The 26,774-nt window shown below is 47.2% G+C and overlaps 9 protein-coding genes across 9 annotated transcripts; 5 read left to right on the top strand and 4 right to left on the bottom strand.

Moving 5' to 3' along the window:
- Positions 1-859: 859 nt before the first annotated feature.
- On the bottom strand, positions 860-2,710 carry N7529_008941 (MDR family MFS transporter; the record flags this gene model as incomplete). Its single annotated transcript, XM_057244468.1, has 3 exons — positions 860-2,235; positions 2,298-2,378; positions 2,458-2,710. 3 exons carry the CDS (start codon positions 2,708-2,710, stop codon positions 860-862), a joined length of 1,710 nt encoding a protein of 569 aa, XP_057096006.1.
- Positions 2,711-4,049: 1,339 nt separating this feature from the next.
- N7529_008940 (uncharacterized protein) lies at positions 4,050-4,521 on the top strand (the record flags this gene model as incomplete). Its single annotated transcript, XM_057244467.1, has 2 exons — positions 4,050-4,242; positions 4,313-4,521. The coding sequence occupies 2 exons, from the start codon at positions 4,050-4,052 to the stop codon at positions 4,519-4,521; spliced, it is 402 nt and encodes a 133-aa protein (XP_057096005.1).
- A 154-nt stretch (positions 4,522-4,675) lies between these two features.
- On the bottom strand, positions 4,676-5,650 carry N7529_008939 (putative FHA domain protein SNIP1; the record flags this gene model as incomplete). The annotated part of the gene is made up of 1 exon (XM_057244466.1): positions 4,676-5,650. One exon carries the CDS (start codon positions 5,648-5,650, stop codon positions 4,676-4,678), a length of 975 nt encoding a protein of 324 aa, XP_057096004.1.
- Positions 5,651-5,874: 224 nt separating this feature from the next.
- N7529_008938 (J domain-containing protein) lies at positions 5,875-6,798 on the top strand (the record flags this gene model as incomplete). Its single annotated transcript, XM_057244465.1, has 1 exon — positions 5,875-6,798. One exon carries the CDS (start codon positions 5,875-5,877, stop codon positions 6,796-6,798), a length of 924 nt encoding a protein of 307 aa, XP_057096003.1.
- A 1,529-nt stretch (positions 6,799-8,327) lies between these two features.
- Positions 8,328-13,969, top strand: pkhB (putative sensor histidine kinase/response regulator; the record flags this gene model as incomplete). The annotated part of the gene is made up of 3 exons (XM_057244464.1): positions 8,328-13,451; positions 13,508-13,621; positions 13,676-13,969. The coding sequence occupies 3 exons, from the start codon at positions 8,328-8,330 to the stop codon at positions 13,967-13,969; spliced, it is 5,532 nt and encodes a 1,843-aa protein (XP_057096002.1).
- Positions 13,970-17,599: 3,630 nt separating this feature from the next.
- N7529_008936 (KxDL motif-containing protein) lies at positions 17,600-18,468 on the top strand (the record flags this gene model as incomplete). The annotated part of the gene is made up of 3 exons (XM_057244463.1): positions 17,600-17,913; positions 18,050-18,202; positions 18,387-18,468. The coding sequence occupies 3 exons, from the start codon at positions 17,600-17,602 to the stop codon at positions 18,466-18,468; spliced, it is 549 nt and encodes a 182-aa protein (XP_057096001.1).
- Positions 18,469-20,441: 1,973 nt separating this feature from the next.
- Positions 20,442-23,056, bottom strand: N7529_008935 (AAA family ATPase SEC18; the record flags this gene model as incomplete). Its single annotated transcript, XM_057244462.1, has 3 exons — positions 20,442-22,304; positions 22,351-22,693; positions 22,743-23,056. The coding sequence occupies 3 exons, from the start codon at positions 23,054-23,056 to the stop codon at positions 20,442-20,444; spliced, it is 2,520 nt and encodes an 839-aa protein (XP_057096000.1).
- Positions 23,057-23,393: 337 nt separating this feature from the next.
- On the top strand, positions 23,394-24,525 carry N7529_008934 (uncharacterized protein; the record flags this gene model as incomplete). The annotated part of the gene is made up of 2 exons (XM_057244461.1): positions 23,394-23,401; positions 23,460-24,525. 2 exons carry the CDS (start codon positions 23,394-23,396, stop codon positions 24,523-24,525), a joined length of 1,074 nt encoding a protein of 357 aa, XP_057095999.1.
- Positions 24,526-24,743: 218 nt separating this feature from the next.
- Positions 24,744-26,585, bottom strand: N7529_008933 (protein arginine methyltransferase RmtB; the record flags this gene model as incomplete). Its single annotated transcript, XM_057244460.1, has 4 exons — positions 24,744-25,506; positions 25,559-25,796; positions 25,851-26,264; positions 26,348-26,585. 4 exons carry the CDS (start codon positions 26,583-26,585, stop codon positions 24,744-24,746), a joined length of 1,653 nt encoding a protein of 550 aa, XP_057095998.1.
- Positions 26,586-26,774: the final 189 nt, after the last annotated feature.

Here is a 26,774-nt window from a genome sequence, read left to right as displayed (position 1 = left end):
ACAAATCTATTTCCATTAAACCATGACTCACTTCCCTCCATGAGTTAAACACACGGAAGCAAAAAGGTTCTACGACCCCGCGATAGTGCTGTTGGCTTTATCATTTTCAAGAACCCACCGACGATAGCCCAGGCCCAGTGTTCTCAACACACAAATATAAGCTGCTACAATATTGAAGGATGATGATGCCTTCAAGAAGTTATTTGATTCTCCTTTCCCGTGATTTTACATAATCTTGGCTGTTATATTCCAAGGTCGGCTGATAAGAGCAGCTTTATGATGAACAGGCATATACAACACACATTTTTAGATAAAGACAAAATGAAACAACGATACAACCACTAATTTATTCCATAGGTGACTGCGCGAATTCATGAGCTTCGGAACGTCTCCCTGTGACTTGGCTCACTTGCCGACTCGCACGGAACTTGTTTGACCATAGGACTACAATTCGACTCGCACCTTCAACTTGACATTGGGTGCAGAGGTGAATATTCTTCATCCACAGGGAGGGCTAAGCCCAGGCCCGGGGCAGTTGAAGAAGAAAAGAGAAGAAAAGGTAGGGAAGGGAAAGCTGGGGTTATTTATACCCTAGGAAGGTAAGTGACTTTCCTATTTGGGAAGATCTTTATTTCCGCTCACACCTCAATAACTACATGTTCATTTCATTGTTTGCTATACTACTGTGCTTCATTTAGATCTTCATTTAAATTCTTTCTTACAAATCAAATCTGCAAGCTTGATATGAACCGAGTTGAATTGTTTGTTTATCTATAGTAGATTCTATTACTTTATACGTTAAGTGGGGATTATATTGGAAGGCCACCAATGAACAGGATGAGAGAATGGGCTTAGTAGATCAGGCGGCACCTGCTGCAGCAAGGTTTTTACCCTTGACGCTCTTCCACTCCACAATTGCAGCACCAAGGATACTGATTGAGGCAACGGCTGCACAAACCATGAATGTTTGTGTGATTGCATCACTGTATGCAAGTATAAGGCCCGGCAAATCAGCCTTATCGACGACACTCTGGACGCTTGTGGCGCCAGTCCGGAGAATCAAAGCTGTATCCAAGTTCGGGGCATATTCGGCGAGATATTGCACAAGTTTGTTGCTGAAAACGTTGTTTCCAATGGAAACAAAGAGGGCACCCCCAAGCGTCTGGGCAAAAACAATGATAGCCGTGCCTGTAGGTACATCAGCAATATCAAGGACGACCTGGACAGCAATCATAGGCTGTTGCATGCCAAAGCCGACACCAGCACCCGCGATAATTTGATAACCGATCCAAACGGCTTTGGGGGTATCTGGATGAAACATGGTCATGAGACCGTAGCCAATAGAGATGAACACAGAGCCGATGATCATGAAAGGTGTATAATAGCCAACGACTGTAACGATGATTCCCGAAAAGACAGAGAGAACCACGACTGCAATCAACATGGGAAGATTCATGATGCCGGAGTTGACAGCACTGGCACCTTTCACAGCCTGGAACCAGATTGGCAAAAAGTAAACAGAGCACAGGAAGGCAGCGCCGAGACAAAAACTAAACAGGCAAGAAGACCAAACGGTACGCTTGAAAAAGATGCGAGGTGGCACAGTGGAATATTCTTGCTGGTACCATTGGGCAAACACAAAGAGAAGAATGAGGACAGCAAAGAAGCAGAACAGGACAATGACGCGCCAGCTGCTCCAGGCATAAGTAGTGCCACCCCATTGCAGCGCTAGCAACAGGCAAATAATGGCAGGGAGGAAAAGAGCTGTGCCGATGGGGTCGAACTTCCTGATGCGCTCTGTCCACGTCGAGTCCTTGATCTGGCGGTTTGGAGCCGGGAAGAAGATGGCGATCACAACGACAGTGATAGCGCCGATAGGTAGGTTGATGTAGAAACACCAGCGCCATGTCACTTTGTCGGTGAAAACACCCCCGAGCAGAGGCCCGGCTACGGATGCAATGCCGTACATACTTCCGATGAAGCCACTATACATGGGACGCTTCTCCAGGGCAACCGAGTGGGCTAGAATGATGAGGGCACCTGAGAAGATTCCTGCCGAACCAATTCCAGCAACAGCACGGCCCATGATAAGCGTCAAACTGCTGTTGGCCACGCCACAGATCAGACTTCCCACCTCGAACAATCCAATCGCAATGAGATAGACCCATTTGATGCTGAAGAAACTGTAGAATTTTCCAAAGAGTAGCTGGAGCGAAGCGGTGGTAAGGAGATAGGCTATGAAACACCCGACAAGTCAGTTCACGTCTATTGGCCAGTTCTCTCGGAGTTTTACTCACCACTTCCATACCAGCCAACATCCTCAAGACTGTGGAATTGATCAGTAATCTTTGGAATTGCTGTAGCTATGATGCTATTATCTAAACTCATGAAAAAGTTATCCACATTAGCCAGCCAACCAAGCTTAAAATTAAAAGTTAAAGGACAAGGAAAACATACCAAGTGCGACAAGGAACACACTCAAACATAACGCCAGTGCAATCAACGCTAGTTTGAGACCTGTTGGGTACTCTGTCCCGTCCTCTCGTGTAGTGGAAGCCTTGAGTGAGGGGTGTTGATTGTCGGGCTCAGCCGTTGCCGTCTGAACAAGTACGTCTGTCTTTTCATCTGGCATAGACGGAGTGGCGCTTATTCTCCTTTCCTTCTCTTGCTCGGAAACGGCGACATGGTTGGGTGAATTCGTAGGCTCCATCTGTTAATCGTTATTGAAGACTAGGAATCCCCAAGAAGAAAAACGTATCGAGACCGCTATGCAGCAGAATGTACTCTGTGAACAAATTTGAATGAATCTATAGTTATGTCCTAAGTATAAGAGGAAGAGAACTCGGACAGCCGAAAGAAAAGGCAGGAGAAATAACAATTCAAGAGTCATGGTCACGGGCCTAATAAAAAGACTACAATCATCCCAAATTCCGCGCATTTCGTCCGCAACTCCGAGCAGGGTCAGAGCGGCCACGCGATTTTTTTTTTGGCTTTGACACCACGCTAGACTCTATAGGCTTTGAGACCATGGAACCGAGTTGGGCCTATAGCCTGAAACAGTTAGTGCTTATTCATATACGAGACAACTCGCGACGGCTACCTAGGTACATTTAATTGAATTTCTTTAAGCCGCAAGGTTCATTATTCAAATTGGTTTAGGCTCCCATTCCCATTGTTACAGAAAGTGCATGCTTCTCCTGATATATCCTAGCATCAATTGATACTTTGTGCTATTGTATCGTAAACTGTGTCTGAAACCTTCAGATGTATCGTTGCCCACATTGGGTTGGTTTACTCAGGGCTTTGATATATGTATTTTGCTTTAATGATTACTATTCACGATCATAGCATAATGAGTTACCAATCTATACTGGACGATTATTTCTATATACTACTCGGGTCAAAGCCGCTTACCAGAAGTCCGGGGCCCCGTGCAGAAGTGGCTGAGTCATGTTGGTAAGACAGGGGCCCCGGGAGCTGTGATCCATGGATGTCTACTTTGGGTAAGTCAGTCGTGAAATTAGCGCAAGGAGATACTATAGCTACATTTTGACATAATAATTAAGGGAAGGTGAATACAGCTGTGGACTGTGGGGTACAGCAAATTCCATTAGATTAAGGTTATGCTTGATGGCCGTTATCGACTACAAATACAATGGTCGTAGTCAGATTTCCACTATTTCCACTACATATGACCAAAAAACTATATAGTACTACTTAAGTAGTTGATTCAAAACCTGCTTTCAAAAGAAAGTCTGTGACCAATTGCGACCAAGAACTAGAGGAAACCTACCCAGAACCAAAACTGACGTGAATCGACGTAAGAAATGGACTACATACTGATGACGTCGTCAGTGCCAACTACTAGTAGGAGGCGACCAAGTACAAACCAGTATTTATCATTAGCTGGGATTTTGGAAACATTATTTAATAGCTTGATTTTGTACATCAAAGCGAATCCATTAAAGATTTTATCTCATTTCAAATAAATCGATCAATTCCGGCTATCAATCTTCTACATACAATATTCTTTATCTATTTCTACAACCATGTCTGCCGCACGCTTCGCTCCTCTCCTGAGAACTAGAGTGGCAATTCAAACTGCTCCTGGTTTCCAGGCAATCCGATCTATCTCTGCTACCGCACCATGCAACAAGGGACCTGTCGACGCGACTAAGGAGACACTCAAAAAAGCCGATCGAACCGTTTCTGATGCCGCCGTCAAGGGCATTGACAAGGGTGGTAAGTTGTGATGCCACTTCTATGAACTCACTTCAACAACAGCCTGATGCTAACGTGCATCTTTTAACAGAACAAGCTGCAAATGTGATCAAGGAAGCTGTTGGCACTGGGGCTCAGCAAGCGAAGGCAAAGTCCGGGGAATTGAAGGGCGAGGCCGCTGAGTATGCAGGCAAGGGCAAGGGCAAGGCTGAAGAGGCATTGGGCGAGGCCAAGGGAAAGACAAAGGAAGCAGCGGGCGAAATTGAGGGCAAGGCCAAGGAGGCTAAACACAGCCTTTGATTCAATCGAATCTTCTATGTCCAATAATAGCGTTTCCGAGGTTGCATGACTTATACTTGCGACTTGTATTATTATTTTCATGATGCTCATTTAATACATTGAGGTATATTTTCCAATGCTTGCTGAGAAACTTGCCGAGTTTGAAGAAAGGCGCTCAAACTGGGGGTAACATGAGCACGTACTCGCGCGAGCTTAGTCCAAAGCGAATTACATCCTTGTCCATAACTTCAACGTAGCGACCAGCGGGGATCGCCTCTCCATTGACACTAGAGCCGTTTGCACTCTCGAGATCAAGAATATAGGGCTTGACCTTGCCGATGCGATCACCAAATTCATTGCGCTTCTCAACAAACCGGAATTGCAACACAGCATGCTGCTTCGAGCAACTGGGATGATCGAGAGGGAAATCTACCACCATTCGCTCTCGGCCGATCAACCAGCAACTGCGCTCCACCAATTCGACCGTTTCCAGCAAGTCTTTCCCCTTGAACACGTAAATACGCCAAGCTTCCTTGGACGGTGGCTTGCGTGCCTCTGGAGGCTCATGGTATTTCAAGACGATTCCTCCACCGCCATCGACTTGAACAGTGTTGCTTTCCGCTGCCAATCTACCTGTAGATTTGAAGTTTGGTTTTTGCTTTTCGGGCGCAAGTGCATCTGAAGGGTTGGCCACAACCGTGAAGGCGTCGCTTTGTGAGGGTAGCGGGCCGCTTCGTTCTAATGCTCGTGCTGGAGGGCTGCGTGATTTCCGCGGAGAGCGAGAGCGTGATCGCACATCACGATGCCTCCGAGATGACCGTCCCTCATCTTCACGGCGGGTATCGCGGTGTCGGTGGCTGCTGTGTCTGTGTCTGCGGCGATCATCGCCCGCCGAACTTGATCGTTCTCTGCGCTCGTGTCTGGGCCGATCGCGGTCACTTCGGCCGCTAGTCCTTTCGTGTGGACTGCGGGATGACCTGTGTCGGGGGTTGTCTCGGCGAGAATTCCGACGATCTTCGTCACGCCGTCTTGAGCTTGAGGGGTAGTCGTCTTTGGGTGCATCTTGTCGCCGACGCTCGCGGTTGGGATCGGAGGGTGAGGTTACAGAGCGCCGCCGGCGTTCGTGGCGTTCATCGCTAGACCCAGTCATTTTTTTATGTATAAATAAACACAAGGATGAGAAATGTGTAGAGCTTGAAGTAATTGTGTCCTAGATCTTTGATCGAGCTCCTACAGCTACACGTGACCAGTTCCGAAGCCGGTCTGCGCCAGCGAGCGGACAACAACCCTTTCACTCCCCAATCAATACAACTTCACTAAGAGAGCGAATCGGGGACTTGTACCGGGCTCTCTTTGAATTAAAACCATGTGACCATGTTGAAGAGAGCCAACCAGATTTGTGGCCGAGGTTTGCAGCTGCTAAATCCAACTGCAGCCTTACCACTGTTTCGCTATAGCACCAATATCTTTCCAGATCGTGGACCGCAGACCGCATATACAAGCAAAACTTATGCTACTGCCTCGAATTTTCCGCACCAAGATTACTCATGGCCCAACGCTTCATCCCTCACTCCATATGACGTCTTAAACCTACCCCGCGGCGCTCCGTACTCGAAAAGACACTACTATGACCTCGTGAAGATTTATCACCCGGACCGACCCTTACATGATCATCCACTCTTTCAACAGTTGACGGAGGAGACTCGATTGCACCGCTACCGAATTGTGGTAGATGCACATGAGCTTCTATCCGATCCTAGCAAGCGAGCAGCCTATGATCAAAGTGGCGCTGGCTGGAGCCACATGGTACCGGAGACAACAGCCGCATGGGATTCTGGTGGACCCAGTATCTATGCAAATGCTACGTGGGAGGACTGGGAGCGATGGAATAACCGCCACCATGGCCCGCAGCAACATGTTGTCGACCAGCGCACCTTCACACGGCTTGTAATTCTTCTGGTGTTGTTTGGGGGCGCTCTTCAAGCATCTTGGATCGGAAAGCTGAACACCGGCTACGAAGATCGCTTGCGCGAGGTGAATGAAGAGTCCGCGCGCTTTTTACATGGCCGCAGAGAGAGTACTGTCAAACAAATGAACTCCAACGATGCGCGTGTCCAGGGTTTCCTCATTCGAAGAGACCCTACTGGAGCGGGTCTGAAGGATGTCGAGAAATCTGTTTACCAAAAGGAGTTGAATCCTCGCCGCAGTCTGGATGAGACCACCAAGGCTGACAACCAGCATAGACCAGAGTCTGTTCAATCGGCGGAGAGGATCTCAACAGGTACAGAGATCTCTTGATTGGTGCACATTAATGATTATATGGTGCATTTTGTTGCTTTCACCCAGGCTACGTATTTTGTTTTGTATCCAAATAATGTTGGGGTCCTGGAGACTTGCATGCATTAGTCACGTTACATGTTGAACATATTCACCCGGGACAACAATGGCTGATCTACGGGTAGTAGTAAGTACAAAAACCATATGCCTGTTGTTTGATAAATGTTATTTAATGAAGGCTCTAAGAGATAAGTAAAGAAGTTTTGGATATACTGTACTTGTAAAAAGTGTAAGAAAGGCCAGACGTCCCACTAAGGGAGCCAGTCGGCATTGCAGGAATGTTCCAAGTTTATATATGCCGCATGACGACAGGAGAGAGCTGATGATCTTCACGAAAGGTCAGGAATATTATAAACGGTACTCCGTATTCTACATCCAAAGTTGTTTAAATTTAGCTGAATATATCTCATGAAACAATCACACGGCAAAATGCACCTGTTCTTCAAATTTCAGAAAAAGGGGGGCGTTAACCAGGTAATCTAGCCCAGATCGAGCCAAGTTAGCGCCACAAGAAATCCGTTGACGTCGGCGGGTCGATTCCCTCGTTTCCAGGGGGGTTGGACCTATGCACAAAAGGCGTCACGACGCATCTGGCCTTTCTAGATTCCCCATTCCCCGTGAATCTGAGGCTGATCAAGGGGGATAGGGGTGTATTGTTCATGGTCTAGACCACAAGAGATTTTTGATCTGAAGGGGTTGTTCTCTTGTTCATGTTGATTTATTTTGTATCGCTTTCGACTGTAATTTTTGTTTCTAGTGATAACGATTAACACCAAGTGGTTGGTTACTTATATATCTTTACGTGTATTTAAGGCACATTTCGAAATTTTCAAGGCAGGCAATTGTCGGATTTGGATTCGAATGTTTTAAATTCAAGATATTAGGTACTGAATACTTGTAATAGCTTGAAGCATTCAGTTTGGTACCGGGTACCGAGAACAACAGGTACCATGTGTGGTTCGATCGAGATCCCGATTCAAATAGAAAGAGAACAAAGTGAGAGATATACATATGTAGACATGACCAGATGATATAGATGTATATAGAGATATACTTATATGATAAGATTATGTTTAACGATGAAAAAACAAAACTAGTCATACAAAAAAAATAGGAAACCCCTACATAATGTAGTTTATGTATTTTTTTTTCACGACGTCATCGCATCGGAGAAGATAGTCACCCACTTTTTCCACCTCTCAAGCCAAGTCCCCATCCACATAATCCCAAATGGGGTATGAGATTATTCTCCCAAACCTCCTGTTCTTCCAATACACCGCCTAAACCTTATTCGTCTCATCTATATTCCTGATATTTCTGATTCTAAATCGATCTGACTCTCACTTCGTTCTTGGCATCATCTGTCAATCCTCCCCCTTCCCTTTGCGACCTTCTCGTGGTTAAGCCATAAAACACCTTTATTTCGCCCTTGTTCCGCCTGCCCGCCGTGATTAATTCTTTCCTTTCCCTCCATTCGCGGAGGAGCGAGAATGGGGGATGTCCATAGTCGGAGGAGTCCTCCATTCCCCTCGCCAACCGAGACCATATCACCTGGAGTGCCGCAACCTCACCTGCAGCCTCTCCGATCGCCTGGGTACCGTGCTCAACAGGCACAGCAAGCACAAAGACTGGTGGACCACCTCGCAAATAGGGTCGACGCTCTTGAGAGGTCGTCACTTCAGACAGCACGTTTATCGCGTGGTGACTCGGCCGACCAGGTGATTGGCCTGACACCGATCACCGAGGATCCACGATCGGAAACTGAACGACAAGAAGATCAAGTACGGAGCAATCACACCCTCAAGGAACTGCGGAGACAGATGGAAGAACTGCTTGTATATCAGCAGATGCAACAAACTCAGCCCTCAATTCCGTCTCAGACCCAATCTTTGTCCGCCAATTCGAATGATACTCCAAGAAAGAGGCGACTGTCAACTTCTCCTATGGATATTCCGATTACCGTCGTGCAGCCCTCCACGGGCTCAACAGAGTCAACGGGCACAGTCACAGGCGTCGAACCCGCTCGCGATCGCGACTCACAACAGACCCCATCATACCCTTTTCCTCGAATGCAGAATCAAGCGGCTAAAATGGGACTCGAACCGATGGGACGAACCGGACAATTCAGATTGAAACTCCCATCCGAAAATTTCCCAGCTTCAATACCGGAGGACCAGTATTTGCCTGAAGAAACGAAAATCGCACGGAAGCAGGCAAATTTCCTGCCGGGTCAGCACAGTCCGGGTCAAGAGGACCCGAATTTTCCTAGCCCAGATCTTTATGATTTGACGCTACAGCTGAATGCAGATTCGGGACTCGAAGCATGGTGGTCTAACCTCATTGATATCATGCAGACTAACTATGGAGCCGAACGTATCTCGCTCGCTGTCCCAGGGGATGTAACGGATCTAGAAAATGTACCCTGGGGTCAAAAGGCAGTCTTCAATCAAAATGTCGATACTTCATTGGAAGAGCTCCAAATACGCCACCGGGAGAAGGGTCGATCAACAGATACGTCCCCCTCATGCACGAGCCACGTACAAAAGAAACCCGCATCAGGACTGCAGGAATTGAAAACACCTGCGTCCCCTCGACCGTCTTTACTATCACGTCACTCCTTCGCTGGTTTTGACAAGAACAAATCGCATACCCAATCTGAGAAGAAGCACGTACAAATTGCGGATCAACACCAACCATTTGCGAGTTACTCGAATGGACGAGAAACCACCGATGCTGCAGATGACAGTCTCAACGCTATCATTGGTGATATGCGGCAGGTCGTGTTTCCAACAGCTAGGCCGTTGGAGATGGAACCAGACCCTTTAATCAAGCGTTCAGGCGTGGTGAGATTGTTTGGGCGCACTCGTCCCATTGTTTTAACTCGCGAATATTCAGGAGGCTCGTCGCAATATTCACAGCCCTGGGCAGACCCTGTTCAAAGCCCAAACGAGACAGTCCAGGTCACCCCCGATATCAATGGTCCAGACGTGAGGGGCGCTGGACGTGCACCGGTACATCATGGAATTGGTGCCTTTGGGATGAGACTATACGACGAATATGAACAAGTTCCACAGTCTCCCTGGTCTCAATCTCCTGCCCCCTCGCCTGCTCCCCGCACACATGCAGATCAAAACCCATTCTTCACGGATCATTCGGTCGATGAAGGAGCCTTTTCCAAAAATCCGCCCTCACATGACTACTCCAATAATCTGCCACTAGAAGCAATTGGAATTGATCAGTCGAAGACCGTCATCCACATTCCGCTTTTACATGGTGGTCACTCGAAAAGAGGCCCCTCATCAACCTTGAGATTTCCCGTGGCGATAGTCTCAATGCTTTGCACAATTGTACCTTACCCATCCAATCTCAGGCAGTCTCTTGCATTTTTGATGCCACATTTGACGACTTCATTCTGTTTGGCCCAACGTTATAGCCAGCTTGAAAGGCAGCTTTCGTCAAAGGTGGAGAGCCCTCGCTATGGATATCTACTAGGTCTCGGTGGAACCTTCTCCGACGAAAGCAGTGAATTGGAGCTCGTGGCAGGACTAAGCGGTCATGTCAGCTACTCTGTTGGCGACAACAACCACCCAATTTCAACACACACCAGTATAACTAGCCCCAGTGATCGTTCTTCTGCGAGGTATAGTCCTGCCATATCTGCCTTAGGAACCCCAGGATTTGAACTCGGACACGCCGGATTTGGATCTGCTAATCAATCTCCGGCATTGACATCACGCTCTGGCGGAGAAAGCTCTGACAGCTATTTCAATGTTCCGCAACACAAACCATTTCGAGACAATCCCCCGCAGACTAGACCCCGGCTTCCGAGACCAAGAACCCACATTGAAACATCGACACCTATTTCCCCAGGGAAATCCGTTGCAAAATCGATTGCTATCGAGGATTACAACGCACAAGATTCTTTTGTCGCTTCTCCGCTGCAAGAAATCAGACCACCTCATGCTCGGTCACCAACTCAGCAATCATCTCGCCAGGCCTCCACGAATTCGTTGTATGCTCAATTGCAGCGGGAGCTCCCGCGTCCGTTCTCTGACACGATAGCCCAGCTGATGCTTAATTCAATTCCATTGCATCTATTCTTGGCGAAGCCGCAGAGTGGTGAGATGATTTGGACTAATTCCAAATTTGATGCCTATCGAAGGAGCCAACCCCAGGAGCAAAGGCTGCGGGACCCGTGGCAGAACATTCATAGCAGCGAGCGCGAGCATATCAGTAGCCAATGGGCCAACGCCTTGCTTACAGGTGCACAGTTCACTGAAAGAGTACGGGTACGAAGATTCAATGATGAATCCGCATATCGCTGGTTCATCTTCCGGGCCAACCCCTTGCTATCCTCAACAGGAGAGGTGCTGTATTGGATTGGGTCTTTCCTTGACATTCATGAACAGCATATTGCTGAGCTCGAAGCAACCCAGGAAAGGGAGAAGTTTGCTATTGATGCAAAATATCGCGCGTTTTCCAATTCCATTCCGCAGGTTGTTTTCGAGGCGACGGAAAATCGTGGCTTAATTTTCGTCAACGAGCAGTGGAATCTGTATACAGGCCAAACACTCGAGGAGGCACATGATCTGGGTTTCGCGAAACATGTCCATCCCGATGATCTTGAAAAGTGTGGTGGGCTGTCTCTCAATAGAGCAGTCCACAGCCCAGATCAAGATGATAGCAAACGTTCTGAGTTCATGGTTGGCTCAGCCCTAGACGAACTCGTCAGACGTGGCGTTGCTTCTTTGCAGCAAGATGAGACTGGACGCGTCTTCTATTCCACGGAAATTCGCCTTCGTTCTCGAGGTGGTGACTTCCGGTGGCATCTGGTTCGTCTGGTCCGTGTGAAGACTGGCAGTTTCGGAAGCGAAGAAGCCTCCTGGTATGGAACCTGCACCGACATCAACGACCGCAAGAACCTTGAAAGAGAACTCAACAAGGCAATGCAACAGCTAAATAATCAAATGGAGTCGAAGACAAAATTCTTCAGCAATATGTCGCACGAGATCCGGACGCCGCTCAATGGAATCCTTGGTACCATTCCATTCATTCTGGACACGCAGCTCGATAGCGACCAGAGACGAATGCTTGACACCATTCAAAACAGCTCTACCAATCTCCGGGAATTGGTGGATAATATCCTTGATGTGTCACGCGTTGAAGCCGGCAAGATGGCAATGGTCAATTCATGGTTCCATGTACGGTCGATGATTGAGGATGTAATCGACACCATCGCCTCACGAGCGATTGACAAAGGCCTCGAAATCAATTACCTGATAGATGAGAATGTCCCATCGATGGTGATTGGAGATCGGTTCCGAATTCGTCAAGTCCTGATTAATCTCCTCGGAAACGCGGTCAAATTCACTGCGCAAGGTGAAATCCACATTTGCTGTGAGATGCAGCGTAATGCACCTCCTGGTTCCAACGATACCCAAGCATTTATGAACTTTGAGGTTGTAGACACCGGGAAAGGATTCAGTTCTCAGGATGCGGAACGATTGATGCAACGATTCAGTCAACTTGGCGAAAACGGGTCTCAACAACATGCAGGCAGCGGCCTCGGACTTTTCTTGTCCAAGCAACTTGTCGAAATGCATGGCGGCAAGCTCACACCCAGCAGCGAAGAAGGCCAAGGAGCAAAATTCTCGTTCAACGTCAAGGTTGATGCTCCTCCACCTCCATCGCCCTCCGAGCAACCCAAATTGATGCGTCAAAGTTCCACTGCTTCAAGACGACCAGTCAATTCCAGGACGACTTCTTATCAACAAGCACCGCCTCTGGCTCCCAGACACTCCGACTCGTCTACCAAAAGCTCCGAATCACGCCTTTCCGCCTCGTTCTCGATTACATCCTCTGCTCTTCCTACGCCGGATATTGGCTCTGTGCCCTTGCCGCCTCCGATGGATCAGACAAAGGCTGTGTCGCATATGCCAGATGCGGTTTCGGATTCACAAATCCAACCCGCCATCACCAAGCCCGATGCATCGACTGGGCGGGGTTCGCCTTTATCCCTAGCATCTGTATCCCCAGGCATATCGGGTGGGGCTGTACCAGTTCCATCAAATGGTCCTTTCTCCATCGTCATACTATGTCAGCTTAAGCATTCTAGAAAGGCCATCAAACAACACATCCAGCATGTTGTGCCTCACGAGATCCCATTCAAGGTGAAAACATTGCCCGATGTCGATGAGTGGAAAGATCTGATGCATTCCGCTTCCGATGCCCCGCAGTATACGCATCTAGTTTTAAATCTCCCAACTGATGATATCCTGGAAGTTATTAAAAGCGTATCTGACTCCGCGGTGGACCCTGCGCCTGTTGTTGTCATCATTGCAGACCTCTATCAAAAACGCCAGATCAGCACCCAAGTCAAAGAGCTGGCCTCTCTTGGAAAGCAAGTCTTCATTGTGCCGAAGCCCGTCAAGCCATCTGCTTTCTCGGCCATCTTTGACCCTGATAGCAAGCGTGAGCTGAGCAAAGATCGCAACCAAGACATGGCTCGGGAAATAAATAACAACTTCAAGACCGTCTCCAAGATGGTCAAGGAAGTGTTGGGAAATAAGGGCTACCGAGTCTTGCTCGTTGAGGATGACGAAACTAATCGCGATGTAAGTTGGACTGCGCTCAGCCCACCAAATTCAAATACTGACCGATTCCATTGCAGGTCATGTTGAAATACTTGGATAAGATCAAACTCATGTCGGAAACTGCTTCGAATGGGCTAGAGTGCACTAACATGGTGCTCTCTAAAGAACCAGGATATTATTCTCTTATTATTGTGGGTTTTCTTTGCCGTTTCCCTTTCCTGGCATGGCTAACATTTTCGATTCAGTGTGACATTCAGATGCCTATCAAGAACGGTTACGAAACCTGTAAAGATATTCGTGACTGGGAACAAAGGAATCATTATCCCCAGATTCCTATCATGGCTCTTTCAGCAAACGCTATGACTGATCAAATTGAAAATGCTGCTCGCGCTGGGTTCAATGATTATGTCACCAAGCCCATCAAGCACAACGAATTGGGCAAGATGATGATGGGACTTCTCGAGCCTGGTCGCCCACTTATGCTTCTCCGCGATCGTCTTGCTGCAGAGCATCAAAACTCTGCATCTGCCCGCCGCTAAGGACCTTACATGGTCCTAAACCTTCTACCTCCATCACTCCGGTCATCTTTTTGACCACAACCTTCTCGCTACTTACCTGGCATGTCTCTTGTTATATTATTATTGCTTTTCGGCCCTATATCTTCACTGGTTCTTGCATTCGAGTTTCTCACGACAGATCACGGAGCGAGCGATTTGCTGATTAGTTTTGGACGAACTGTGTTTTCGGATTTGGCGGTTTGCACCGAGGCATTTGGCATTTGAGCAGGCACATGCAGGCACACCTCAAATTTCCGCCTTTTGTTTATATTGCTCACACCTGGGCTCCCCATCATTCTGGGGACTTTTTGCAAAGTTCCAATGCCCTCTTTGCATATGTGTTTGGTCTTGAGCCGTTGACACTAGCCCCCAGCATTTGCATAGGGTCAGACGGACACTTGTGTTTATATCATTTTTTTTTTCACTTTGGTCGTTTACGAACCCAGATCTCTCCCAGTCTGCCCTCCGACCCTATGCATCTTGGCGTCAGTGCTATCATTCTTCCTTTGCCTTACTTTTGCAAAGGAAGCGGGATTTCTTTTTGCTCTCTTTTTCTGTGTTTTTCTACATTCCTGTGATACCAGATGTTATGAGCGTGTGACACCTATCTATATCTTCTGGATCTGTGTTTGTTAATAATTCAATCATTTTTTTCTTTCCGCTTACCTTTAATTCATCCTTTTACTATGGAGTTTGGGGCATATCGTACATGGGATACGACAGATCTGGTAGTATATACATTCACTTAGTTATGAGACGTTTAGAGTTACATTAATCTAACTTGCACTCGTATCAAGATAAAGCAGACATGATCTTAATGACATGCATTCGAATTAACGATCCTTCAATTTTTACATTACTCCCATGGATCGTGCATGGCTAGACTAAGTACTAAGGCCAAACACTCAAGTTTAGGCCAAGCAGACTGGAAAATACAAGGCATTAGGCATGAAACAGCGCATTTTAAGTCCATGTACCCAAGCCAATCGGATCGACGAGCTTACAGTCATGATTCAACCGTTGCAGCCACCAATTCTTAGATTCGAGTCGTATATGAAATGGAGGTTTGATAACAACACATATGCCTAGATAAGTATCGTATAGTAACTATAGTGTATATCCACAGAATAACATTGCAGAACTATGAAGAAAAGTGACCTAGAAGAATAAATTGCACAAGAATATGCTCAAAGAGGAATAGTTAGTATGAGTTGGCCACGACCAGTCAGGGCGCTGCATGTGGCGGTGAAGCCTCAACCCCACTTGTGCGTTGGAAAAAATAATTTGACATGGGGGGATTGGGATTGCGTTTATTGGAGTTAGAGTTGGAATTGTCGATCTGTAAGAGTTACGGCACATTGAAGCCATCGGCAATAATTGAGGGTCAAGTGGTCAATGAAAAACTACGTGGTTTTCGAATATTCGGACCAAAACAGTGGGCTCGTGTAACCAATCCAAGAGAAATTTGTTGGCATGTATTATCGTAAGATAGCCTTGATGGGGGGATCAAGAAGTTAGTAGAAAGACTGTTATATTGTGAAGTAAGAGAATGTGGCCTTTCCAGAAAGTTTATGTTGTGCGTCATTTGTTGCCTGTCCGATGTCAATCTGGCTAAGCAATCGGGCTCAATTTTCGCTGATTCGAAACGAATGATACGACTGTGAGATTCTGAGGGGTTGAGATTGCAAATGAGAGTTTCACAGGGCTTGGTAGCATTGTGTTGGGTTGACGGGGCATATTGTGAGTCGTCAGGCAAGGCATGCATGCTAGTCAGGCTTTTTGAAAGTGAGGTATTAATAATGGACAAGGGCCCGAAGAAGGGCAGATAACAAGGCAGATCCAGACTAAACATCCGGGACTCGAAGGGTATGCCCTGTACTCTATAAGGAAGAGCCTTCTGGTTCCCAATGGTATCCCACCTCGTCGGGACTGCATGGTATTGATGTCAGCAAGTATCTGGGACCAATGAACAAGGAGTTCCATGCGGCACGTAATTTCTCAAATTGGATATCGGATAGCTTGCAGAGAGATCCCGATTTTTATACATGCCCCGTAGCTATAAGCAAGTCATCGGCCATCTGCATAGAGTGGGGAGCCATGGTATTTTCCCACGTTCATGGGCGTCTAGAGCGCTTGCCAATGCAGCAATATTCTCTTCTCTGGTATCAGAGGTCTTGACACCCATTGGTGGACCCATAGGGGAGGGGACTTTTCTTCGTGTACAGCATAAATAGCCGCATCCAGGCGAGTAAATGGATCAAGGGTCAACGGCTGGTTGTTTTTTTAATATTTTTTTTCTCCTTCGTCTTCTCGTCATTCGACTAGGACATCTCACATATTCGTCGTGCATGTAGGTATTTTGCTTATATATTGCCGGGATGATTCTTGTTGACACCTTGCACCACGAGAAGCATGGGCTCACGCATTCAGCTGTAGGAACAGTGCTCCCTTCGAATCATTGCTCATCTTTCCACAGTTCTTCGGTTCATGCAGTGATGTCCAACATTGATCTTCCGTGTGACCCTACTCCCTCGTTTGTGCAGCCGATCCTCGTTTTTGGGCTTTTGGGCTCCGAAATGATGTAAGGCCGTAAGACATTTGGTTTTTTTCCAACTTTGCGGGATGAAAGTCGGCGATGAATTAACCGCTGTTGAATTGAACTACCCATTCCATTGTGAGTAAATAAAATTGAAAGGTCACTAATGATATCTTTAGTCTCAAACAATTAGAAGGGAAATATATGTCATAGCCACTTTGTAGTTCGCCTTATCTCGGAACGTCTAACGAATCAATCCTGATTGTCGAACCAACATCTTCCCAGCCACCGAATTTCCGAAGAAAAAATCATATGTTCAACGGGGGCATGGTTGACAAAATGGGAACTGAAAAGTGACAGGAATCGCAGAGAAAAAAAAAAGAAAATTTCAGAGGAGCGAGGACCGGAAAGCCTATATTTATACCTCATCTCTCTTCCCCCGACTCCACTCAACCTACCATCCTCAAACCCACCCTTCATTGCATTTCTAGCCAATTCCTGAATATTATCAGTATGCGCTTGGGCCTGAAAAGTTAAACCAAATGGAGACATGTAGATCGAGACCGGTTTTGCACCAAGCCGCCACGTTACGGCGGAAACCCTAGTGGAGGATGGCTGGCCTCCTCGGCCAGACATATTGAGCCTTGTTTCCGCTCTGAGCGGGGTTAAGGCGGTCCAAGAGGCAAATTGGCGGGCAGATACGGAGACAGGTGCAGATGGAGCTCGGGGATTGGGAGCACAGAGGAGGGGTGCGAATCAATGTGCCCCAAATGGCCCAATGGCTCATTCGAGGCCTTTACATCCTTGCCAGCACACTCGCCTCTTCTGTCAGAATGGGAACGTCCGCCGGAGAGAAGACTTCCCGCAGAAAGTTATAAAGTCCCCCGTTTGGCCCGAGCGAAGTTGTTCTTCCTTTCTCTTCCTTTCCCATCACTCCTAGTTGGGCTCGTTTGCAAATTCCTCTAAGACATCTTCACCCACCTTCTTGCTTCACCTTATTTCACTGAAGACTCTTGAGGATCTTACTTCCTCTTTGCTTCATTATAAACTTGCTATCATAGCAGTCAATTAGCACCATGGCCACCCAGCATTATTACCAGGCTGATCCCTACCTACAATACCAATCCAAGGCATCAGCACCAGCGGCAAGCCCACCAGCAAACTACCCATCGTCAGCATATCGCCCCTACTATCTGTTTGAAGCTGGGAGACCTTCGTCCCCTAGTCTTGTTTCGTCCGGCGGACACACTTTCAGCTCTGCTAGTGGCTACCATGAGTCCAGCTCTGCATCCTACTCTGGCGTCGATCTCCGCGGGGTTCTGAGCGACCGCATGCAAGATATATATGATCCAATACCGTTGGACAAAGGCCTGGCAGAACAGGCACAAACGTAAGTGTCTCTGCAGCAAAAGCACTATTGGCGAGTTTTCAGACCGCCGATCATCATTCGGAGATTCTCAGTGGAGAGCGGGCCGGAAAACCCTCATTATTGGCGATCTTGAAGCTAACGACGTTATAATATCTAGCTCTGGTCGGCTAAACGCAAAGCAGCAAGAACTGCTTGAGCTCCAAGCTCTAGCACAGCGAAGACTGAAAAACGTGCGCTCAAATTTCAACGAAGGCCTGAAAACGGCACGAGAGACAAAGCGCGATCTCGAATGGACTGAAAAGCGCGTCAGGTAAGCATGCGAACCCCTAATTTCCCTATTCCTAAAACGATGGACGTGCAAGTTCCGCTCCGCCCGCCACAGGGGGCTTCCGCTCCGCCGGGTGAGCTTGGCACGTGCGCGTCGATCAGCGTTGTCCCTGCGCCGTTAGCGCCTTGTGGGGCTTTAGAAGGCTGACAGACGCGGCCCAAAATAGTGCCCTGAAGACTAAAGCCGAGAAATTACACCCGGAGGAATACCGTCGGTCTTCGAAGAAGTACACCTATGACGGATACTAATCGGGCTGATCTGGCGGGCTTCTTGATGACTGATAAGGTGATACGAACAGACAAAATGTGGATCTTTGTGACTGGGATGGGAGGGATGGCTTTTTCTTTGTTACCACTTGGGTTTGGTGGGTTTCTGCCTTGTTTTTCTGGGTTTGTGTATATTTGGATGGGTAATTTGTGTATCTCAACGTATAGTAGAGAGAATTTTATTATGGTACTGGGTTTACCAAAGTTTCTTTAGTATGGACTATCAAGGTTTTGCTTGTAGACGTGTCATATCAGACCCTTCAGTTACTATAGCAATGTAAGAGGTGTAAGAGATCTCGTTCTTTTCGAAAAACATGACATGCTGGTCTCAATAAATCGACCGGCTTTGCTGATTCTGCTATGTCACGAGACAATTTGTTGTCTACATTGTAGATATACTTCTTATCGTAGATCATCCTTATATGCTTATATGTAAACCTTTGATATAAGCTTCTCATTCCTTTATGAAATCGTCCGTAGATTTAGTGTGTTTACTGCGAGTGTTAACCTGTTTCACAACCTTAGGTTGAATGCTAACAAGTAGCCACTATCTTACTCATAGTGAGCAGTAGTACTAGTTCATTTCCTTTATGTTGTTAATGGTCAGTTCATGTATTTTACTATCGATAAGCCGTTAAATTATAGGGCTCTTAGCCTAGCTTCAATCAATGCGAACTAGCTACAGAGTATCCTAATCATCACTTCCTGTTGATTTAGGTTTAATCTTGGATAGCGCGAACGATCTACTTACCCGCTGTCTAACCTCTTTAGAGGAAGGTACATTGCTAATACAACCAGTACTCTAATATATATCCCTTTAATTCATCTCCGCCCCAACGATCATTTCGGCAATAAATCTGTTATAGTTGGGTAGCTTACTAGGTCTATCAAGGATTCATATTCGTATGGCCTCTGATATAGTAGATAACGATGGAGATAAATAAAAGTAGTAACGCAGTTCACAAGCGAGCTGCGCAGTTGAATAGACATTGAATACGGAATATTCAATAGCCATATCTCAACGAACGCACTCTTGGTTTGTGCCATTGCTCGTCGATAGAGATGTATGAGTATTTTTAGTATTAGGTATTGAAAATTATTAGTTTCCTATCGATCGAAAAAATAGATTGTTGAAATACTTAGATGTGGTTCCTCGCATTTACGATGTGTATTGGACTGCGTAGCTTACTTGTGAAATAGGTTAATCAAATTACTATAATGGAGATCAGATACTTGATGAGTCCGGTAATACTTAAGATCCTACAGAGTCGACAAATAGTAGACAACATAAAATAATAATAGAAGACTTACTGCTACATAGGGGTTTGATCAATACTTAAAGTAGGGCTTCATAACTTGATGAAGCTTGGGATAGCCAATAGTACATACGTGATACCAACATGTCCAACAACGGCCTCTTATGTCCATATGTCATCATAGATCTCGAAATTAAATAGTTGATTCATCTTTGTATAAGAGAATAGTTCATTAGGGAGACCTCGCTGGAGCTAAGTCAATTGAGGGTTGATTGTTTATGGCCGGAAGCGCGATCTGGAAAACTACATGTGTCTAGTAGGGAAGTCAAGTTAGAAGTCATCCAGACAACGTTGAAAGTTTAGTTCTCGTTCTAAAGTTAAGGATTTGGTTTGTTTTTCGCTAAGGAGTACGGAGTATACACATGCATAAATGGTTTAAATCTCTTAATAGGCACTGGGCTGTCCTTTGGTTTCCTTCCATATGAGTATTTTAAATGTATATATGTATTACACAGTTCAAAACACCATACGAGGAGTTTGTGATGCCTGGAACGCCTATGTCCTTTCTTTTTGGCTATGTTTTCAATATAGGAATAGGCACACGGAAGCAGTTGTTAGTTTCTCATGTACGCTATTTGAATATTAAACTATAATCCAAATTCTAGTAAATCCCACAGAGAGGTTATCGAGACATCTTATTTACTGAAAGCTCTGCTCTTCCTCAATAGCACGGTTGATAACGCGAACAAAACGGCCGACCTTGTCAGAATCCTGTTTGGCGGTCTCAATACCCAAAAGAATCTTCTTGATACCAACGCTTAAGCGGCCGTCATCTGCGAGGCCACCGACCGACCCCAGGGCTTGCGCAATCTCCTGCGCGTCAAAGTCACCCGATTGCTCCATGACATGGCGAAGTTCACCAAAAGAGCTGACGTTAGGGACCATGATATCGGAATTGAAAGAGTTATAGATATCCAATTGCTTCATCAAAGCACGTTCAGTGGTCGTGGCGAGGACCAACAAACGACGTCCGTGTGTAGGTTGCTTCCTTAGGAAGACCATGAGAGTCTGCAGCACACTGTTGCTGAAGCGAGGCCCAATGGGCACCCAATCGATGATTCGCTCGATATTATCGATAACAACGATACTCGTGGTACTTTTATAGGCACTATCAAAGATTCGGCTGATGTGCGCGATCTTTGCTGCCTCATTGAAGCCAACCATATCCTCTGGGCTGATCAACTTGATGAAAGGGAAGCCAGAGTCAATGGCGATCTGTGCCGCCAAGGCGGTCTTGCCGCTGCTAGGCGGGCCATGGAATAGGACAGAGAAAAGCGGTGTTGATTGAGCCTTGCCAACTTGCTTGACGAACAGCTCACCTTCCCGCAGAATTTCGCTGATGTTTTGAGAGTAGTGCATGATTCCATAAGCAATGCGACTGGACAACTCCTCTTCAGAGACACCAAAGGCAGGCTTGACTTCATCGAGAGATTGAAGGAAATCAGCCCGTTTAACCTTCATGTTGACGACATCGTCATCGATGCTAGCCATAGTACCGACTTTGACATGGCGCGAGAATGCAAAAGATGAGGCAGATTTAACCAGACCCGCGATTTCAGCACCGGAAAAGTTCTTGGTCAAGTGAGCAAGTTCGGCCAAGTCCACATCTGTATCCATGACGTTGTTGTTTCGCATCTTCTCCGTGTGAATGTTGAGAATTTGGCTTCGACCGTGCTCGTCTGGAAGCGAGATTTCCATGTGCACCTCCAAACGACCGGGACGCAGCAAGGCCTCATCAATCATATCCATTCGGTTAGTCATACCGATCAATAGAATGTTGTTCAATTGATCGACACCATCAAGCTTCGAGAGAAGCTGGTTGACCACACTATCACCAACACCGGTACCACCGCCGGCTCCACTGCCACGCTGCTTGCACACTGCGTCAAGCTCATCGAAGATGATGATGTGGAGGCCACTTTCGTCGCCCTTTTGTTTATACTCTTGCTCGGCATCTGCAAACAACTTTCGGATGTTCTCTTCAGATTGGCCGACGTACTTGTTTAGGACTTCCGGGCCGTTTATAATCTTAGGCTCTCTGGCATTGAGCATCTTTCCAATTTGCCGAGCGATCAAAGTTTTACCCGTTCCCGGTGGTCCATAAAGCAGAAGACCTTTGACATGCTGAATACCAAGTTTTTCAACAAGTCCGGGAGGGAAAATTCGAGACGCAAAAGCGCGGCGGAAAATTGTACTAAATTCAGCGTCCAAACCACCGATACCCATATCCTCAAACTTGAAGCCGGGTTGAATGATAGAGTTGGCCGCTGGGCGGCGGTTAGATGGCTTCACATTGATGCCCGTCTTGGAATCCTTGTAAAAGTTGAACTGAGTGTGTCGTGTAAGGATACCCCTGGCTGTGGGATTCGTCTCGACATCGCCAGAGCTTTTTTCTGATGTCAGGTCAACCCGTTGAACGGTCTTCACCTGTAACAAGAGTGGAATGCTCTTGTTATCCATCAAAATCCTCTGTCCCGGTGCGAATAGTTGGTTCTCGAAGTTCTGGGGCTGTCAGCAGGAGTTTCTCACGTTCAAGAAGTCAACTTACTTTGATGACAGCCTGTGCCAATTCATCCTGATCATAAGGGGTTTCGGGCCGCTTCTTGGGCAAAGAAGATGCAAAGCTAACTTCGATATCTGCGGATCCGAGGTAGGCTTGCCCACCCTGACTGAAGGGATCATAGATTTGTACCTTTACGTCATCTCTAATTCCGATATTGGCCCATGTTCGCTGAGCATCAGACATGCCGATGAAACCAGGAGGACAGCCTTCATTAGGGCCAGAAGGTCCTTCGAAAGGGCGAGCGGAAAAGACGAAGAGGTCATTGACAAGAAGAAAGATGTCGGTGCCATCTCGGGTGGGTTTGAATTCCTGGGATGAAACAGCAACGCTGAGCTGTATGTTAGCAAATGGGAAAGATGTAGACAGGGAATACCCACAGGTTACCAAAGGTGTAGTATTCGTTGGGGCTCTTTCTCGGGTGAAGAGTCCAAGTCCGGGCTGCGCCATTGTGTCCGGCTGGCATCCTAGATGGCATTTGCTGGGGCGGCGGGCCTCCGTGTCCACTTTCATCATCAAATTCATCAGTCATCGATACATCGTCACCGCGGACAGGAGCCGCATAGCCTGCGCTGGAAAGGGGGAAGCGATCGCTGTCATACCGTGGGGGGCCTTGGTTGGGACTCGAATAGCCCTGCGTGGAGGGTTGTCCACTGGAACTGAACGGGTTCGGAATATTTCCGCGATTGAACATGGTGAATCTTTCGGACGCAGTGAATCGAAATGGTTGAAGTGAGGGCTGTCAAAGCTATTTTAGGCCACTGTGTCGGGAAACCAGCAGGCAACTAGGTAAGCCGTTCCTGTGCAGCGCAGTCACCTCAGTGTCAATTATCCAAATGTTATCCTGAAGGGTTCTATCAGCAGATCGATACCCAAAGTCAGACGAATTTATAGAGAAGGTAAGAGAGTTGCATCTGTAAAGCTATTGGGGGGCACTTTGGCCACCCGGGAACAGCGTCGGCCCGGGACGTCATTATTGATAGCTCTGCTATCGTAATTCAACTTCATTCAAGGCTCCACCATTTTCAAACATGCCTCTGTAAGTAGATGTTTCCTCAAATTAGTTCTGAGAAAGCTAGCTAATACTGCTATTTTAGCCATCTCCTTGGCAAAAAGTCCTGGAATGTCTACAACTCCGATAATGTCGCCCGCGTGAAGCGCGACGAAGCACAAGCGAAGGCTCGCGAAGAAGAGGATGAACGTCTCATGCAAGAGGTTGATGCCGAGCGCAGGATAAAAATACTTCGCGGTGAACGACCATCTACACCTCCACCGCCGCCCTCCCACCCATCGTCCGATCCAGCGCGTGTGCAAGAGCGGACGACCTCGGACGACACAAGGAATTATCGCAAGAGAAGGCGCATCGCCGGGGAAAATGACACCGATCGAGATATACGATATGCTCGAGAAGATGCGGCTCAAGCAGTTGCTAAACGTGAGGAGCTCGCGCTAGCCTCTCACAAGGCTAGTACCGGTTCAGCAGAGGTACCGATCATAGACAGCGCCGGCCATATAAACTTGTTCCCATCTACAAGTGCTAAATCAAATAAAAATGCCGAGGCTGAGGCCGAAGCAGCGCGGAAAAAACGCAGCTATGAAGACCAATACACAATGAGGTTTTCCAACGCAGCCGGATTCAAAGAGACCATTGGCCGGAAGCCATGGTATTCCTCTACAGACCAGGATGTGAGAGCCCCCGGATCAATGCCCGATAAAGATGTGTGGGGCAACGAAGACCCAAGGCGCAAGGAGAGGACACAGGCCCGCATGAGTGCGAGTGATCCACTTGCAGCTATGAAGCGGGGTGTCCGACAATTGAAGACATCAGAGCAAGAGCGGAAGCGCTGGAACGACGAAAGACGTCGGGAAGTAAAGGCTTTGAAAGCCGACGAGGAAAAACAGTCTAACCGTCGACGGAAGCGATCTGGATCAATAGATAGCCTTGATGGCTTCAGCTTAGATGCGCCGGGCAAAAGAGTCAACAAAGATCGAAGAGCTTCTGATGGGCACCATCGCCGCCATCACGATCGCAGTCATGATCGACCTCATCGTCGGAATCACGATAGAAGTCGAGAACACTCGCATCGTTGTTCTGAGCACCACTCTTCTGATCACAGCCGTCATTCTCGTCACGACGAATCTCGTGAAAACTACAAACGTTGAAACAATCTCCCAAAATTAATGATCGTTTCTGATTACTTATGCGACAGAATCATGACTTTAAATATTACCACGATACCCAATTGCGTATCTTTTTGAATGCAATAACATTTCTATATCCATTGGGCTACAAGAGAAATACCCAAATAATCCTTATTTTTATGCAAGTAGTCACATGCCTTCCTCAATTCATCAGAAACGTACCAATAGACCGCAAGGGACTATTGAAGACTCCAAAGTTGGATGCCCTTCTCGCCGGCGTCAGACTCCCACTGCACACTGATGTCCACTCCCCGAGAGCCCTTCTCAGTCTTCTCATATCCGACCTTGCCGGTGATGACCTGACCCTTCTTCAAGGCCTGAGAACCTTGCTTGGCGTTGTCCTTGGCATGGTCAATGAGAAGGATGGTCTGCTGCCAATGAGTCTCAGTCCCATGAGGTCCAGTGGTGAATGAAACGACGCCCTTCTTTGACATTTCTGAGGGAATGGCATTTTCAGGAAGGATAGACTCTCTGGATGGCATGAAAAAGATGTCGAACCAGATGGCCCATCCATCTAATGCATCAATATCCTGGTCCAATGTGACCTGGAATTCCTTCAAGAACGACAGTTCCTCGACGGTAATGGTGTGTAGCGGGAGCGTCAAGAAGATTTGGGACTCTCCGACAACAGTTGCAGGCTGGTTGCTGCGGACCACAGCTTCGTCGTAAATCTTGTGAAGCATGCTATCCATCTTGAAGCCATAAACATTGTTCCAGAACGAGATATGCGATGCGATAAAGTCTGGATCAGCGAAGGGAGCAAGGCGCAGTGTGGCATGCGAGGGGGCCATGAGACCACCTGGCACAAGGTAACGATCTCTGGCATAGATGACGGAATCAAACATGGCCTCGAACAGGAGACCGTAGCCCATCCATTCGGAGATAATGATGTCGACCTTCTCGACAGGAAGGGTGACCTCTTCGATCTTGCCACGAATACAGCTAGAGTATAGTCAGTGCTGGAATCTCCGAGTGGAACATATGCAAAACATACGTGATAACGTCACCGAGCCCGTTATCGTGAACAATTTCCTTGGCTCTATCAATGATGTTCGAGTTGTCCACGGCGATAACCTTCTTTGCGCCAGCCTTGGCGCAGAACATGGACAAAATACCAGTTCCACACCCGACGTCGAGGACCACCTTGTCTTTGAAAACATGCTTGTTCTCATATACGAAATCACGGTAAGAGTCAGTGCGAACAGCATCCTTGAGCATAGACTCGTGAATGGCTTTGGTCTATGTTAGCAGTGAGTCCATTTGCTCGGTTAGACAGTGAGTCTTACCATTGTAAGCGTACGAGACGAAATAACCATCATCAGCCTCCTGAAGCCTGTCAATGGCATGGGCCGAGGGCTTCGGGGTAGCTTCAGCAAGCTTCTCATCTTCCTTCGACAATTGGTCGTCCATTGACTTCTGCACAGCAATGCGGTATTCGGAGAATTGGTTCTGCAATTGTTCCAGCTGCTCCTGGAGCTCAGTAACTTCTCGGTTTGTCTGGGCACTAGGGGTAGATTCTTCGCCCTGTTCTTCGGTAAGATCATCCAAGCTGTACAAAAGAGCATCGTCCTCCAAAACGGGCTTCAGGTAGGCATCATCCTCAAACTTAGACTTGGAGGACACATCCGGGGTTTTGTTTCCGTTCTTCACTTCAGTTCGGACATAATTGACCAGTTTAATGCTATCAAGAAAGTCCAAATCTGAAGAAAACACGTTGTTAGCATCATAAACTTGTTTGCGCCTCGACGGAATGTCTTAACGTAAAACCGAAGACTGGACATACCAAGATCTTTTTGGATCTTCAGCAAGTCAAAGTTGAACTTTTCCTTGCATTCCTTGAGCATTGAGCGCGCATCTGGGTATTCATGGTCCGAAAAGAGCCCAATCACGGGCTGCGACTCCTCCTCGGGTTCAACATCTTCCCAACCTTCTTCGTTGCTGGTATCGGATGAATCGGACACCGAGTGGGAATCGGGGAAACGCTCACCCACAGGTGGGTTCATGGTATTGGCAGCAGACATAACTGTCTCTAATCAATGGGGCAGAATTGTTGGAAAAGGCCAAAGAAACGTGGAGGGGGAGGGGCAGAGATAGTAATTTCGATAGAAAAAAAATCCGTTATCAGTTATCGGTGGAGGCCTCAGGCATGAATCCCGTTGCCCCGCCCCAGGTTTGTTTATTCCTTGCAGTCGAATACATCACATTTGTTC

The sequence above is a fragment of the Penicillium soppii genome (assembly GCF_028829465.1).
Source record: "Penicillium soppii strain IBT 18220 chromosome Unknown utg000006l, whole genome shotgun sequence".
In the NCBI taxonomy this organism is placed as follows: Eukaryota; Fungi; Ascomycota; class Eurotiomycetes; order Eurotiales; family Aspergillaceae; genus Penicillium; species Penicillium soppii.
Note: the sequence above shows the minus strand (reverse complement) of the source record. Positions and strands in the feature narration are given on the sequence as shown.